The sequence below is a fragment of the Enoplosus armatus genome, chromosome 10 (genome assembly GCF_043641665.1).
Source record: "Enoplosus armatus isolate fEnoArm2 chromosome 10, fEnoArm2.hap1, whole genome shotgun sequence".
NCBI lineage: Eukaryota > Metazoa > Chordata > Actinopteri > Centrarchiformes > Enoplosidae > Enoplosus > Enoplosus armatus.
The window spans coordinates 1466793-1480958 of record NC_092189.1 but is presented as its reverse complement, the minus strand read 5'-3'; the positions used below and the strand labels follow the sequence as shown (position 1 = coordinate 1480958).

General features: G+C 44.7%; 2 protein-coding genes across 2 annotated transcripts in view; one reads left to right on the top strand and one right to left on the bottom strand.

Annotated features, from left to right (window-relative positions):
- The window catches only part of uvssa (UV-stimulated scaffold protein A), a 29662-nt gene extending 24251 nt beyond the window's left edge, over positions 1-5411 (top strand). Inside the window, exons 14-15 of the mRNA XM_070913337.1 lie at positions 3584-3758; positions 4884-5411. Of these exons, the coding sequence (XP_070769438.1) occupies positions 3584-3758; positions 4884-4977 (269 nt within the window). The 3' untranslated portion in view covers positions 4978-5411. The remainder of the gene's footprint in view (positions 1-3583; positions 3759-4883) is intronic.
- A 2375-nt stretch (positions 5412-7786) lies between these two features.
- Positions 7787-13950, bottom strand: nkx1.2lb (NK1 transcription factor related 2-like,b). The gene is made up of 3 exons (XM_070913726.1): positions 13636-13950; positions 11388-11619; positions 7787-8526 (listed from the first exon to the last, which is right to left on the bottom strand). Exons 1-3 carry the CDS (start codon positions 13948-13950, stop codon positions 7787-7789), a joined length of 1287 nt encoding a protein of 428 aa, XP_070769827.1.
- Between the last annotated feature and the right edge of the window lie 216 nt (positions 13951-14166).

Below are 14166 nucleotides of genomic sequence, written 5' to 3'. Positions count from 1 at the left end.
AGCGGCAGCGAAAAGAAGTGACCCACTTAACACGAGAGGCCTTTTACACACCGGGTAAAACGTGCTGCGTGAAAATACCCGCCGGCGGCGATGCGAATTTGCGATGGATAGACAAACAGATTTGCGGTGGCTCATCTGGAAATGTCGCGGAGGCTATTTGGAGTTGTGACGCGGCATGCCTTCCACGTGACGCGATTGGTCGATGCCTTTTTGTTCGCGGTGGGTTAGGGTTAAAAGCTCGGGAAGAATCGAGCTCGCTCCCGGAAAACAATGCGTTGCTTTGTTCGCCGCGTAACATTTGAAGCACTCATGACAGAAACAACAGTTTGAAAACAACGCCCCCAGTGTGTAAAGGTCCTGAAGGAAAACACCGTTAGTTCAACTCTTTTGTGTTGTGGTAATCACAAAGACGGCGACGCCTACGGCGCCTCGTGTTGTCTTCTTATGCAGTCTGGTAAACCAGGCATCGATTGGTTACTGGCTTTTTCTAATTTGGCACTTGCAGAGCGTTTGCACTTGAATTGGAGCTGCAACGATTTAATCGACTGTTCGATCGAAAGAAAACGGGTCGCCGACATTTTTCGAGCAAAAATGTCAAACGTTTGCTGCTTGCAGCCTCTTAAATGTGAGGGTTTGCTGCTTTTCTTTGCCGTTTATGGCGGTAAATGAAGAGTCTTTGGGTTTTGGACTGCTGGTTGGACAAAAATAAGCAGCCCTAATTTGAATCGTGTGACTTCATGAACAGATGACAACTGTCTTGCAAACTCCTGCACCAGGCTGTCTTTGCTGGCATTATGGCGGTACCGAATTTCTCATCCATCATGAAGTGATGTTAGTGTGTCGCCACGGCGCCTTCATTCAAGTTAACGGAGTAATCTGAGCCCAAGCGGTGAGTTGAAGTTAGAGCAGCATGGCTAGCAGCGCGGCCTAGACCTGCTCTATACGTAAAGTGTCATGAGACGACTTGTGTTGGGACTTGGCTGCGTAAATGAAATTGAAATTAAATTAAAGCTGTCAAAACGGACAAGCTTTCCTTCTGTATAAGTCTCCAAAGAATCAACTTCCCACACTGACGGTAAACAGAGAGTCCATGCAGCTGATGGACAGACCGAGATGAGAGGAGTTGATGCTCCACTACACTCTGGATTCATTCTCTCTCTCTCACACACACACACTCACACACACACACTCACACTCTCACACACACTCTCACACTCACACTCACACACACACACACACACACACACACACACACACACACACACACACTCACACACACACACACACACACACACTGGGTCCCTGTGCTTAGCGGTGCGTAGCTGAGAGACGTCTGAACAAACCAAAGACCCCCAGATGCCATAGTGTGTGTGTGTGTGTGTGTGTGTGTGTGTGTGTGTGTGTGTGTGTGTGTGTGTGTGTGTGTGTGTGTGTGTGTGTGTGTGTGTGTGTGTGGGGCCTGGCCCCTGCCCTGACACACACCCAGACCCCAGCTGGAAGGACTAAGAGGTGTTGACAGAGAAAGGAGCCCTGCTGCAACCCTGATTACATTCAGAGGACTCTCTCTCTCTCTCTCTCTCTCTCTCTCTCTCTCTCTCTCTCTCTCGGCCATCTCTCCTTTCCTTTTCTTTTCCTCTCATTTTTATTCTTTATTTTCTTCTATTATTTCTGTCTTTCTTTCTCAAACTCCTTTTAAGATCACAACAGCAACAAAGTAGTAGAGGACACACACCTTTTGACACACACACACACACACACACACACACACACACAATGTAAATGCAGCTGCTCCTCTTTTAGCAGTAATGATTCTCCTAAATTCACCAGCTGCTTTTCAATTACTGCTCCTCTGCCTGTGTGTGTGTGTGTGTGTGTGTGTGTGTGTGTGTGTGTGTGTGTGTAACGAGGGATAGTTGAAGGTCCAGTCAGAACCCAGGGTCAGACCGGCTGATTAATAACCTCACACACACACTGAGCCGGGGGTCAGTGTTTTGACAGAGTGGAGAGCCCGGCTTCAATCCCATCACCATCACAGTGTAATTACTTTGCATTACTGCAGCTTTATCTCTAATTCCGCGGCGGTACGTCATTAACTCGAAGTGTCTCTTCGTTTAGACCGTCATTACTCTGCATTACAGCCGCTGTTACTTTATCACCCCCAGAATTATGACATTACACTTTTCATTAACACAGAATTGGATCCAAATGAGCCCGTGCGACACACTGTTTACTCGCCGTGCTCGGGCGAAACTGTGGCAGTGTGAGCTCGTTTACGTTATCAGCTGTAATTACTTCATTCCACTTTTTCATTAACATGGCTGCTTTTTTTTTCGTGAAAAGTTTCAGTCCAGGAGAGGAGCTGTTTGAAGAGGAAGGACTTAATTACGCGCAAATGTTGTGAACTGACGCCGCTGCTCTGAGATTAAAGCATATTTTAACAACAAAAAAGCTGCCTGCGTTGTTGTACTGGAGCAGTTCTGAGACCACAGCCGCCATCTTTGACGTGATGAGCGCTGAATGATATTCCTGGAGTGAAAGGTTGAATGGAAAATCGACATGGTTGACAGTCTGGATTAATCTTGCTACTGAAATGAATGTTAACTCAAAGTAACATGACACAGCTATGTAACATGAACGTTACACTGATGTGTTGCCTTTTTGGCGATATCGGCATGCCTGGCCTTCCTGTTTTCATGGTTTTGTGCCAGCTGTTTTGTTGCAGTTTCCTGTCTAATTTTCAGTGGAACGGTAAATAAATGTTCTACTTAAAGAGGACCTATTATGCTTTTCCTTATTTTCTGTCATATATAATGTTACAATGTCGGATATTCACACTAAACGTTGCCAAAGTTGCCAAATAATGAGATTGTAAACGCATGTAAACATGATCCCTGTGAGCCAAAAGCTCAGGCTGCAGACTGCTCTGAACGCTCCGTTTCAGTTGTTTCAACCGCCGGGTCTATCTGATGTCAGACGGGCACGGATGTCCTTATATGGTATCTCTGCTCCAGGCACAGACCGGATGTTTATGTTTATGTCAACGTTGCTTAGTAACGTTAGGTTTACAGTTTGCCTTTGGAAATTCTTTCAAAGACTTCCAGAACTTGGCCGGCCAATCAGAAGAAAGTGGTGTTTTTAGGAAGGCCTTAAAGAGACAGGAGCTCAAACGGCTTGTTTCAGACAGAGGGGGAACTGAGGGGGCTGCATGAAGGGCCAGGAGAAGATATATAAGGACTTTTTTGAACTGTGAATCATGCTAAGCTGCTCTAGTGGAATCACAAGATGAAAATATAGAGCTGGAAATGAGCAGAATAGGACCCCTTTTAAATCTTTATTTCCCCTGGATGCTACAGCTAGCCGAAAATGATGGCTTAAACAGAATTAGCCAAAAGCTTCAAAATGCTTTCTACATAAAGCTGGCCAAACACGAGCTTGTCCAGTACTGTAGCACCTGCTGGACTGGCTCAAATAACAAAGGTAGACAGTGGAAGTGTGACCAAGCTGTCCAACTGCTACAGAGCCATAGATGTAGAGATTTCCTTTTTACTTCACCGTTTCAAGGCCTTTTGTCTTTCTGTTGTAGACTGGCGGGACGCAGATCTGATGCGAGACATCGAGGCGGCGACGGGAGAAAACCTGGGTTCCGACCGAGTGGGCAAAAAAGGGAAAGGCAAGAAGAAGAAATACCCCAACCTCAGTGATCTGAAGCAGAGCACCAACACATCCCGCTCCAGGCTGGAGAAAAAAGTCTTCAACAAGTACGTCCCTTCCTCTCCTCTGAAGCCACTTTCATTTCAGTTCCACACCACATGATACTCTGTACATCTCTGAATCTGATGCTCACATGTCCAACGGGCCGCATTTACAACATAATCCGATTCTTGTGATGGTTTTTGCCCATAGGGGAAGTTTGCCCTCAAGGCTTTCTGCCAGAAAGCACTTAGGAAGTCAGATCGCTGGTCAGATGACACTGATGGAACTTGTCGCATTTTAATTGACGACATAAAAAGTAGTAGTAGATGAATAATAACTGACAATTCTGAATTGAGCTCCTCATTCAAAGACACGCCTTACATTCTGGGGTCTGGTCGTTTGGCATTCCACCTTTTTTTAAAATGTGTAATTTAATAGTCCAATAACATATTCCGCATAGCTAAATGTTTAGTAACCAATTAGGTGTTTTAACTGTGTGGACTGCAGTCTTCACGGGCGATCCCTAACTCGCTGGTTTCCCTTGTGTTTGTTTGACCTTTTTATTTTCTTGAATCTCTCTCATCTCCTTCCTCTCATTTCCTGTCCTGCTCTCTGTCCTGTCTTCCTGTCCTGCTCTCTGTCCTGTCCTTTCTGTCCTGTCCCATCCCTCCTGTCCTGCTCTCTGTCTTGTCTTCATGTCCTGCTCCCTGTCCTGTCTTCATGTCCTGCTCCCTGTCCTGTCTTCCTGTCCTGCTCTCTGTCCTGTCCTGCTCTCTGTGCTGTCCGATACTTCCTGTCCTACTCTCTGTCCTGTCTTCCTGTCCTGCTCTCTGTCCTGTCCTTCCTGTCCTGCTCTCTGTCCTGTCCTGCTCTCTGTGCTGTCTACCTGTCCTGCTCTCTGTCCTGTCTACCTGTCCTGCTCTCTGTCCTGTCTTTCTGTCCTGCTCTCTGTTCTGTCTTCCTGTCCTTTCTGTCCTGTCCCATCCTTCCTGTCCTGCTCTCTCTCCTGTCCCGTACTTCCTGTCCTGCTCTCTATCCTGTCCTTCCTGTCCTCCTCTCTGTTCTGTCTTCCTGTCCTGCTCTCTGTTCTATCCTGTCCTGTCTTCCTGCCTGATCTCTGTCCTGTCCTTCCTGTCCTGTCCTTCCTGTGCTGCTCTTCCTGTGCTGCTCTTCCTGTCCTGTCCTTCCAGGAGCACCATGCGCCGAGTAGCTCAGGTGATGAGTAAAGCTGACGCCAGAAAGCACGACAAGTTCTCCAACCAGTTCAACTACGCTCTCAAATGACCTCCAGCTCCGATGGGATGTACCGAATGCTTCTTTTAGACTGAAGGCTCGAATTTATTGTCGTGCACATACGCGTGAAGTCTGGTTAAGACGCGATCATGATTGACCTGATATGTAAAACAGTCTTTTATGATGATGCTGCTGGGATGATGTTTCCGTTGTTTGATAACCTTTTTAATGAGAAGCTTGTTTAAGATGTGATCATTAATCTCATGTACACACATACTCCTGAATGAGTGTGTTCTGCCTCCACTGACCATACATGTACAGCCTCTGACTGATTGTTCAGCATCATATTGCCTTTGTGTCAGCCAAATCCAATTTTCATTACGTATAACTGACTGAAATTCTTTTTTACGAGTCTTTTATGGTTATATTTGTGTAGTGTTTTTTTTGTGTTGTTTGTACCAGAAGTAAACTGTAAATCTCTCTCAGCCTGCTGTGCTTCGGTGTCTTTGTCCTGTCCTCCACTTTAATGAGACTAATTCAGGGGTTAATTTCAGCCCGCAGACCTGCAGCGCTGTATTGACCATTTGGACAGGAAGCTACTTAAGAAATAACTGAGCGAATGAATGTGATCATTGGGGAGTGAATTCCAATTCCAAACTCAACGTAAGGGTTTTGCACTACATTCAGTTGAATTCGGTTTATTTATATGGCGCCAAATCATAGCAGAGGTTACCTCAGGGCACCTTTGGTAGAGCAGGTCTAGACCGCATGTAATATTAGACCCCGACAGTTCCCACCATGAGCAAGCAACTTGGCGGGGAAGAAAATAGTAGTTGTTTGGATGTAACTCCAGTTCTATCAGTACGCGCAGGCCCTCTTAACGGGCTTCGCTATTGGTTTACCCCCTGAAGACTCCACCACGGCACCCGACAGAACTAGCAGAACCAGGCTCAAAAGACAAAATACCTACAAATCAACATGCCACAGGAACCCAGTCTCTGTACTCACGTAATTTAGCATGGCGTCTTCCACTAAAGCTAGCAGTCTCACAAGAGACAGATTAAAAAAAAACAAAGGGTCAAAATCCGCCTTGGATTAGTCTCCAAACTCGAGCTGGACCACAGGAGACGTTCACTTAACTGTTTCCACTGGCTGGAGTCGCAGCTCTTGTGACCGATCCGTTTCTGTTCATGTGTAGAATCTGCCTTTTATGAAGTGGATTGACAGAATCAGCTCAAAGTGTGATCTCGCAGACGTCCACGATCGTTGTAAAGAAGTGTGGGATTCAATGATGGAGCCTTGAACATTCAACATTCAGTGTGACATTTTGTTACAAAAATCACCGATTGGCGGGGGGCAGGGGCATGCCGCTCATCTCTGCTGCACGCTGGAGGCTCCAGGCTACGTTAGCTACTACCATAGCTCACCTGACTCTCCTGACTAACTAACTAACGTTAGCTTTTTAATTCTGGTGATTCCATTTACGCTTCAAATACCATCAAAATGGTGTTCATTAGTGAAGATTATCTTGCTGAACAAAACGTGCGAGTGTCGTAAACGTTTTGTTTTGCCGCAAAGTTTATTTTCTGGATGGAAAAATCCCATTTGGCTTTTTGTCGAGGTGAACCAGGGGCGGTTCTAACTTCCGGGTCGGCCTACAAAAATACGTCATCGTGAATTTAACTAAACGTTTTGCCTTAACCGGTAAGCAGCAAGCGGGCATATCCATCCCACCAATGTCATTTTCAGGTGATAAAGTCGAGCCGCTAACATTAGCTTTGAGTCATTTATGTTTTTCCAAGGCAACCGAAGCAATAAAGGGATTAAGAGGTGGTATCTCTTTGACTTACAACGACCTCTACAGCTGCGTCGATCTAATCTATACTTGTTGCCATTTTTGTGGCCATTGCACCGTCACTGCCCTCACCACCCATAAAGCTGATTGGTTGATTGTTTCTCCAATTGCTGCTGATGAAAACAGCAAATCATTGAACAACAACTGATGTTAGCATTTAGCTCAAGGTACTGCGGTAAGTATGGCCTCATAGAGCTAGCTAGTGTGGCTGTAGACTCGGAGTCTTGCTATTTTTGGGTTGTCCCTTTTTAGGGTTACAGGGGGGGGGACTAGTGAATGTCCCAGCACTCTGAACAGGTTGTCAGTCTATCACAGGACTAACACACAAAAGACAGACAATGTCCCATTGTCCCTAACCGGCATGTTGTTAGACTGCGGGAACAAACCAACACAAACATGGGAGCGCGTGCCACAGCTGGCCGGCTCCAGCTCGGATCCAGGACCTTCCCGCTGCAAGGAGACAGCTGAGCCCCCCCCCCTGTTAGACTGTCCCATTAGAATGAGTGCACTTGGGCTACTTTTCAGTGTTTAATTGTCATCATTTTAATATCAAAGGACGATATCATGTTGAGTTGAGGATTCAGTACATCCAAGGATTTTATGGAAACTGTCAACAAATTCAATAAATAACAGAAATGAAAACAATCACAGCTGGAGTTACACGGTACTGACAATAGATCAAGCCATTCCTTAAGTTATAAATAAACATTCAATATTCATACAGACTTTTTTTTTTAAAACAAAGAAATCAACTATTTGTCTATTACGTAGTTTAAAACAGCATTCGGAATAGGGAGCTAGGACATAGATGTATTTACAGTTTCTGGTAGATATTCACATTCTATCAAAATAATCCGTTGAAATTAAAGCCTTCAAATGTTGGTAGTAAAAAGGAGAGCAGTCTGTCTGCTGTGCGGCAGTTCATTCATACACTGAAACATTCCAGTCTCTCTGGACGCAGAGTGTGTTTCTGAGGACGGTCCAGTCAGGTGTGTGTGTGTGCGTCTACAGGTGTGTGCTGTAGAAGGCGGGTGTAGCGTAGCTCTGTGTCCCCAGCATGAAGGGGGACAGGACGTGGCTGGCGGTGAGGAAAGGCAGCTGGACCAGGCTGCCGGCGGAGGGGTGGTGGTGGCTGGCGTAGCCAGCGTGCATGGCCAGGTGCCCGCTGATCGGAGGGGATGGGCTGAGAGGGCTGAGGCTCCCCAGGCCTCCTCCTGCTCCTCCCGTACTTCCTGCTCCTCCTGTGCCGGTGGGGGCGGAGGTGTCTGCTCCGGGGTTCTGTTTCTTCCACTTGGTCCGGCGGTTCTGGAACCAGATCTTGACCTGGGTCTCAGTGAGGGAAAGCGACAGGGCCAGGTTGAGCCGCTCACACACTGACAGGTAGCGCGTGGACTTGAACTTGTTCTCCAGCGCCACCAGCTGCTCGTAGGTGAAGGCAGTCCGCGCTCTACGGGGCTTCCCTGACTTGGAGTCCGAGCCAGAGCGCTTCCTCTTGGGTTTGCCCTGCGTGCCCTGGCCCCCGTTGGTCTGGCCGTTGGTGATCTGGCCTGTGGGGCCTCCTCCGGGGCTCGTGGTGTCTCTGCCGGGGTCCTGATGGCTGTGCTGGCCCAGATCTCTGTCCCCATTACTGGGCAGAGCTGAGCTGCTCTCCTCACTGCTGTAGGGCCCGTCCGGGGCCTCTGAGTCTGGGGTCCCAGATCTGTGGTAGTCATCCTCATCTGGGCTTCTGTATACAAAGCCTTCCTCTGGAAATACACACACACAACAAAGACAACGTGAAAAAAGTTACATGATGGACTGCGTGAATACCAAGCATTGATCCCAGCTGAGTGGTGAAGCCCCCCCCCAGGTGTGAATGTGTTTATGTATATACACCACTATATGTACTCTAAAGACTAAACACTACTAACTTAAGGAACGTGGTTGACTGAAGTGACTTAAAAGGGCAACATACAATCTAAAGATAACAATAAAATAATAAAAATAGTAGTTGAAATGAATTTGGCAGCGTGGAATCGCTGAGGCCTTTACTCCCTTAATGTCCTGTTAGAGTATTTCAATGCAAATCATTAAAACCTCCAGAGGAACTGATCACGCTATTAGTCAAAGCGCTTAGCGAAAAGAAAAAAAATTCTCTATGAGTTGTTGTCAGCCGAACATTTGGAGGCTGTCCAGTTGGCGACTGAATCACACAACTGGGAGGGAATCTAAAATAACATTTACTCTTCACTCCGCACCAGGGCCGGGTGAAGCCACTTTAGAGGGGCCCCAAGGCAGAAATGAACAGTGGTGCCACTTCTGACCCCCCCCCCCGCTCAGTGCTCACGTGTCTAAAAATTTTTTTAGTTAAAACACAAAACCCATTTTTTTTTTTTTTTAAATCCTAAAAATATGACATGAACATGATGCAGTTGTAGCACAAGTGTAACATTAGAAATTCATAATAAACTAGGGGGTTTCCTCATTAAATCTGTGACTTTTAGTCATTTTCTATCTGAAAATAAACGTCATGACTTCAATAAAACAGAAATAAAAATAAAAAAATGTGTAAAACTTGAAACTGACATGATTCATATGAAAAAACTTTAACTGGAAAAACAATTGCAGGTTTACAAGCAGAGAAATGCAGGAAGAAAACGCAAAAAAACACGGCACTTTTATTTGTGGCTGAAAATAAAAAGTCAATATCATTTCATCGTAACATTTTTACTTTTTCCATGAGGCAAATAATTAAAATGCGTGGTATATATACATATATATATATATATATATATATATATATATATATATATATGTATATATGTATATATATACACATATTTATGTATGTGTATATACATATATACATACATACATATATAGACATATATATGACTATATATATACCACGCATTTGAATTATTTTCCTCATGGAAAAAGTAAAAATGTTATGATGAAAGTTCTTGAAAATTATTCTTTTTATTTATTTATTTATTGAATGTTACTCATAGTTTTGGTCTGTGCTTTGCATTAGCCTCTGATTCACTCGCAGCCCTCCACTGTTGGGCCCAACCATGCTGTTAATAAATTAATAAATGAATCACAGCAAATTAGAAAATTTGTGAAGGCAGGCGGGGTCATTTGAAAGAGAACTACCTGGTGAAACGCATGCAGATGCCCTCCAAATTAATTTGACTTTCAATATGTTTACTATGAGTATTGCAAAAATATTGTCTGAAAGATAAAAATGAACTCAACATGTGTTTTTTTTTTTACATTATTTGTACAGGGTTATGGTATTATATTATATTATAATATACTTAATTAGAGTGCAATTATCAACATGATCTGCTGCAGGTCAAATCCAGCAGGATATTTTTAAAAAGCCTTTATTTTGAAAAATGGTGTGGAGAAGGCCGTGGATTCTTTTTTTTCTAAATGTATCTCAGTATTCTCTGCTCTGTACAGTTAGTGTTTCACTTTTGTCATTTAGGTGTAACTGGTAACTGTTTTTTTTTTCAGTTTTTCCACAGCACCAAGTGCTTTGTAAATTACCTGGGGTCGGAAAAAATAACGAGATTAAATCTAAAGATTTAAGGACAGAAAAGAGTAAATTGGGGGTCAAATTGATCAAATTTAATCAAAATGAAAAAAAGGAAAGTTTGACAACGGGCTAAAATTGAACAGCATATATACACACAGAGATATTATACCGGGCCGGTGTAATATCTAACAGAGGGAGCTAATGGGTCTGAATAGAGGCTCACTGACACGCAGTGCAGGCTGCTGGTCCAAACTTCGACAATCAATAATGCCGATCACACGAGCTCGGGCACGCACGAGCACACGAGCCACGGCCAATTACCTCGTGCGTTTTTTCTTTTTTAACGGAGCTTCAATTAAAGGCGATGTGTGTTCTTTTTTTTAATTTTTTTTTTTTTTTTTACCTTCGTCCGAGAAAGAACGCTTCAGACTCCCGGTCGCAAACACACTTCGGGCTACGGCTCCTTTCTTTTCTTTTTGATTCTTAAAAAAAATGTTTTAGTCACGAAGGCCGCCACTCGAAGTCATAATGGCCGGTGTGTGGGCCTGTTACACCGTCACGAGAAGCTCCCTGTCGTTGGTCTTAAACGCAGCTTTCTTGTCTGAGACGTTAGTGGCCAGGAAATAGACGCATCCACACAGAACCGGGGGGGGGGGGGGCAAAAAAAAGTTGAAACCCGTTAAACCAGTAGGCTATTCACGCAGAAAACTGGATATTAGCTAAATATTAGCAAAAGTCACAATGACGCACTAAAAAAATGCACAGTACAAAGGAAATGGAATTTTTTTTTAAAAAGGGTAAGTTTCCTCACAGTGAAATACTGCGTCACAACATCAGATGGAAACAAAACGGCGGACTGAGATTTAGAGAAACGAAAAAGGTAAAAAAAAATAAACAAACAAACCAGCGGAACAGAAGCAGTTAGATTTAAGCTGACGCTTGAAGACATTTCTCCGAGAGGAAACTGGGCTCTGAAGGAGGGGGGGAGGGGGGGGGGGGCTGGCGGGAAAATAAACCAGACTAAAAGAAAAGAAATAAGCAAAAAGCAGAAGGATTGAAGCCTGGCTTTAAACTCTGACTTACTGCTCTGGTAGTCCTCTGCACCGTAGCAGCCTTTGCTGGCCTCCAGGCTGGGCTCGCACTCCCCCGTCCCTCCTCTCCGGTTCTCCGCCCCGTACGCGCTCAGCTCGCGCTCTCCTCGGTGGTTCGCGTGCTGCTGCTGCTGCTGCTGCTGGTGTCGCCGGCTGCTCGTGAACTTGTTGGGGTCCAGGATGTCCAGTACGGAGAAAGAGGTGGTCCGGTGCCCGGTAGGGCCCTGGCAAATAACGCATCGGAATTATTCATTCACTGTAGCCTATTTATTATTATTATTATTATTTTTTATCTTATTACAGTCAGCAGCTCGGTTGGATTTCTTCTGCGGCCTGGGAGTGTGACCCCCCCTGCTGAGCCCTGACGCAAGACTCAAGCATGGACCGAGACCCCCAAATGCCGGCGTCCCCTGGTTGAAATATTTCTGTGTCCTCATTCATTTACAATTGAGTCATGTGGGGCCATTCATTTATAAATAAGAGTTTAATTTTTAATTCATTTAATTTATAACACACCTGTTTTAATCCTCAAATCTATAATAATAATAATAATAATAATAATAATGATGATGATAATAACAATAATACAAGTTGTGATAAATAGCCGGTAATTACATGAGTTTGCACATCTGTGAGTAGAGTCAGAGTATTGGATCAAACTATCACCTGAAGGCCAGTGTGAACAGCACACACCGCAGCCAATATAACGGGACGGTAAACTAACAACATGCACACAAATCAACTCCAGTTCATATCCAATGTCCAATATGCAGCGGTCAATAGGGTATCAGAAGGCGAACGAATCAACCCCCCCCCCCCCCCCTCCCTTTTTTTTTTTTTTTTTTTTTTAAATTTAGACAGGCCAAAGAAAAGCAGAGTGCGGACAAAAGATTAAAAAAAAAGATTTCTCCGTGGACATGACCGTAAAACAAAACACGCGCATTTTAAGCGACGATTTCAATGAAAAGCATTTAATTTATGATTTCCATCAAACCCCCAACACTCACGCAACTTACACCAGTGTGCACAAAGTTGACTATATGATATAGAGATGCACGCTGAATTTATACCCTGAAGATTTTATGTCAAGTCAAGTCAAAAAAAATTATTAAAAAAAATAAAAAAGAAGGTGTCAACCGTGTTAAACAGATTAAAAAAAAAAAGAAGGGTGGTGCAAGTGGCTCAACGTTGCTTTCCCACTGCACTACATCCTGATTAGGATCGTTCATTTATTAATGAGGCCAGTCTGGAGCATGTCGACATGAATAATCCCACGTGAACAATATTATAATTCTCTCTTGAAATAATCCGAGGTTAACACCCGGGGGGCCTATTAACGTCTGACGATAAGAAGTCGTCGCACCAACACCACGATCAGCTGCGACCGAGTGGAATAATCCTACACAGTTCATAACAATCTGCAAGCGATGACCATTTCATCTGTTTCGAGGATATAAATATGAGGGATTTCTGGAGAACTAATAGGCCTACTTTTTATCTTTATTTTTTAAACTATACGTTTATTAAAAACTAAAACTTTATGGAATGTTTGTTCGGCTGAGAATTATTCAGTTTAAGGGAAATAGGAAGAATGCATTGTTCACATGCTGCAATTCATATTCAGTTACATCATTCTGAAATTGTGAAATCTGCATGTTTTCATTGTTTTTTTTGTTTGTTTTTTTCAAATCGACCACCAGTTTGCAGAAAGAAGTCTATTCCCGAAACACATTTGACGGTATCTATATAGGTTTTTTTTTTTTATTGCTTCCCATCACATTACCGCAGCAAATTGGCTGTTAATTTTACTGCTATATCTTAATTAAGGCCTCGTCTGCCTGCGCGAACCGGACGGCCCACAACGTGACGGCACAGGCCCACACGCCCGTTTGACGTGACAAGACGAAACTACCATAAACATCGTCACAAAAACACAAACAAACGAAACAAAATCCATTCTAAACATCACTCCACTCGCCCTCGTTAAGTTTCATTCATCTTTTCTAAGTCACCGTTCGTGTTCGGAGTCCTACTTTTCTCCTACTTCTCACGCCAACCCTGAATTTTGCGTTTCTTTTCATGCGTATCTCTGCGTCCTCTGCTCCTGTCTTGTCCAGTGATCCAACTTTGCCTAATTTTATTTACGCCGTTTCTTCAAGGCACCTTGGTGCTATCTGCCGCTACAGCTATACGCACTTTCCCTAGAGGAACATCCAGGAAGTTTGGTCCCATGCATCTACCTGCTGTGGCGGGGCTAACACCGGGTTCGTCGGCGGTGGTTCCGAGTGGTTCTCCACGGCCTGAGCATCTCTGCCTCCGGCCACCGCGTTGGAGAAGAGCCGCTTCTCCCCGGCGGCACCTCCGTCCAGCATGTCCCCGCTGTCCGGGCTCACCATGGTCTGGACCCCGTCCCCGCCGGGCGCCGGTACCGCTCTGTCCCGACTCATCACGGGCTGGACAGCGTCCGCCACGGGCCCTGCCGCGGGTCTGTCCCGGCTGATAACGGTCTGGACCCCGTCCGCTCCGGGCCCCGGCACCGCTCTGTCCCGGTTCATCACTTTACTCTCCCTTTCCCATATATTAAGAATCCGGATTAAAATGCAGATGAAAAAGGATTGAGACCGAACCGTTTTAAAGGGACTGTGTGATATTCATGTCAAAATAATGACTTCACACCGCAGGCCGTCTCACGAGTCCATCAACATCCAGTCTGAGATGGTGTTCTCAGCCCGTTAAAGTTTTCCATAGGCGAGAGCCTGGACGCAGGGATG

Coding starts and splice junctions, on each gene's coding strand:
- nkx1.2lb (XM_070913726.1), bottom strand. CDS start 13,950: ATGAACCGGGACAGAGCGGTGCCGGGGCCCGGAGCGGACGGGGTCCAG. Junction 11,620..13,635: donor TGTTAGCCCCGCCACAGCAG/GTAGATGCATGG, acceptor GTTATTTGCCAG/GGCCCTACCGGGCACCGGAC. Junction 8,527..11,387: donor TGCAGAGGACTACCAGAGCA/GTAAGTCAGAGT, acceptor GTGTATTTCCAG/AGGAAGGCTTTGTATACAGA.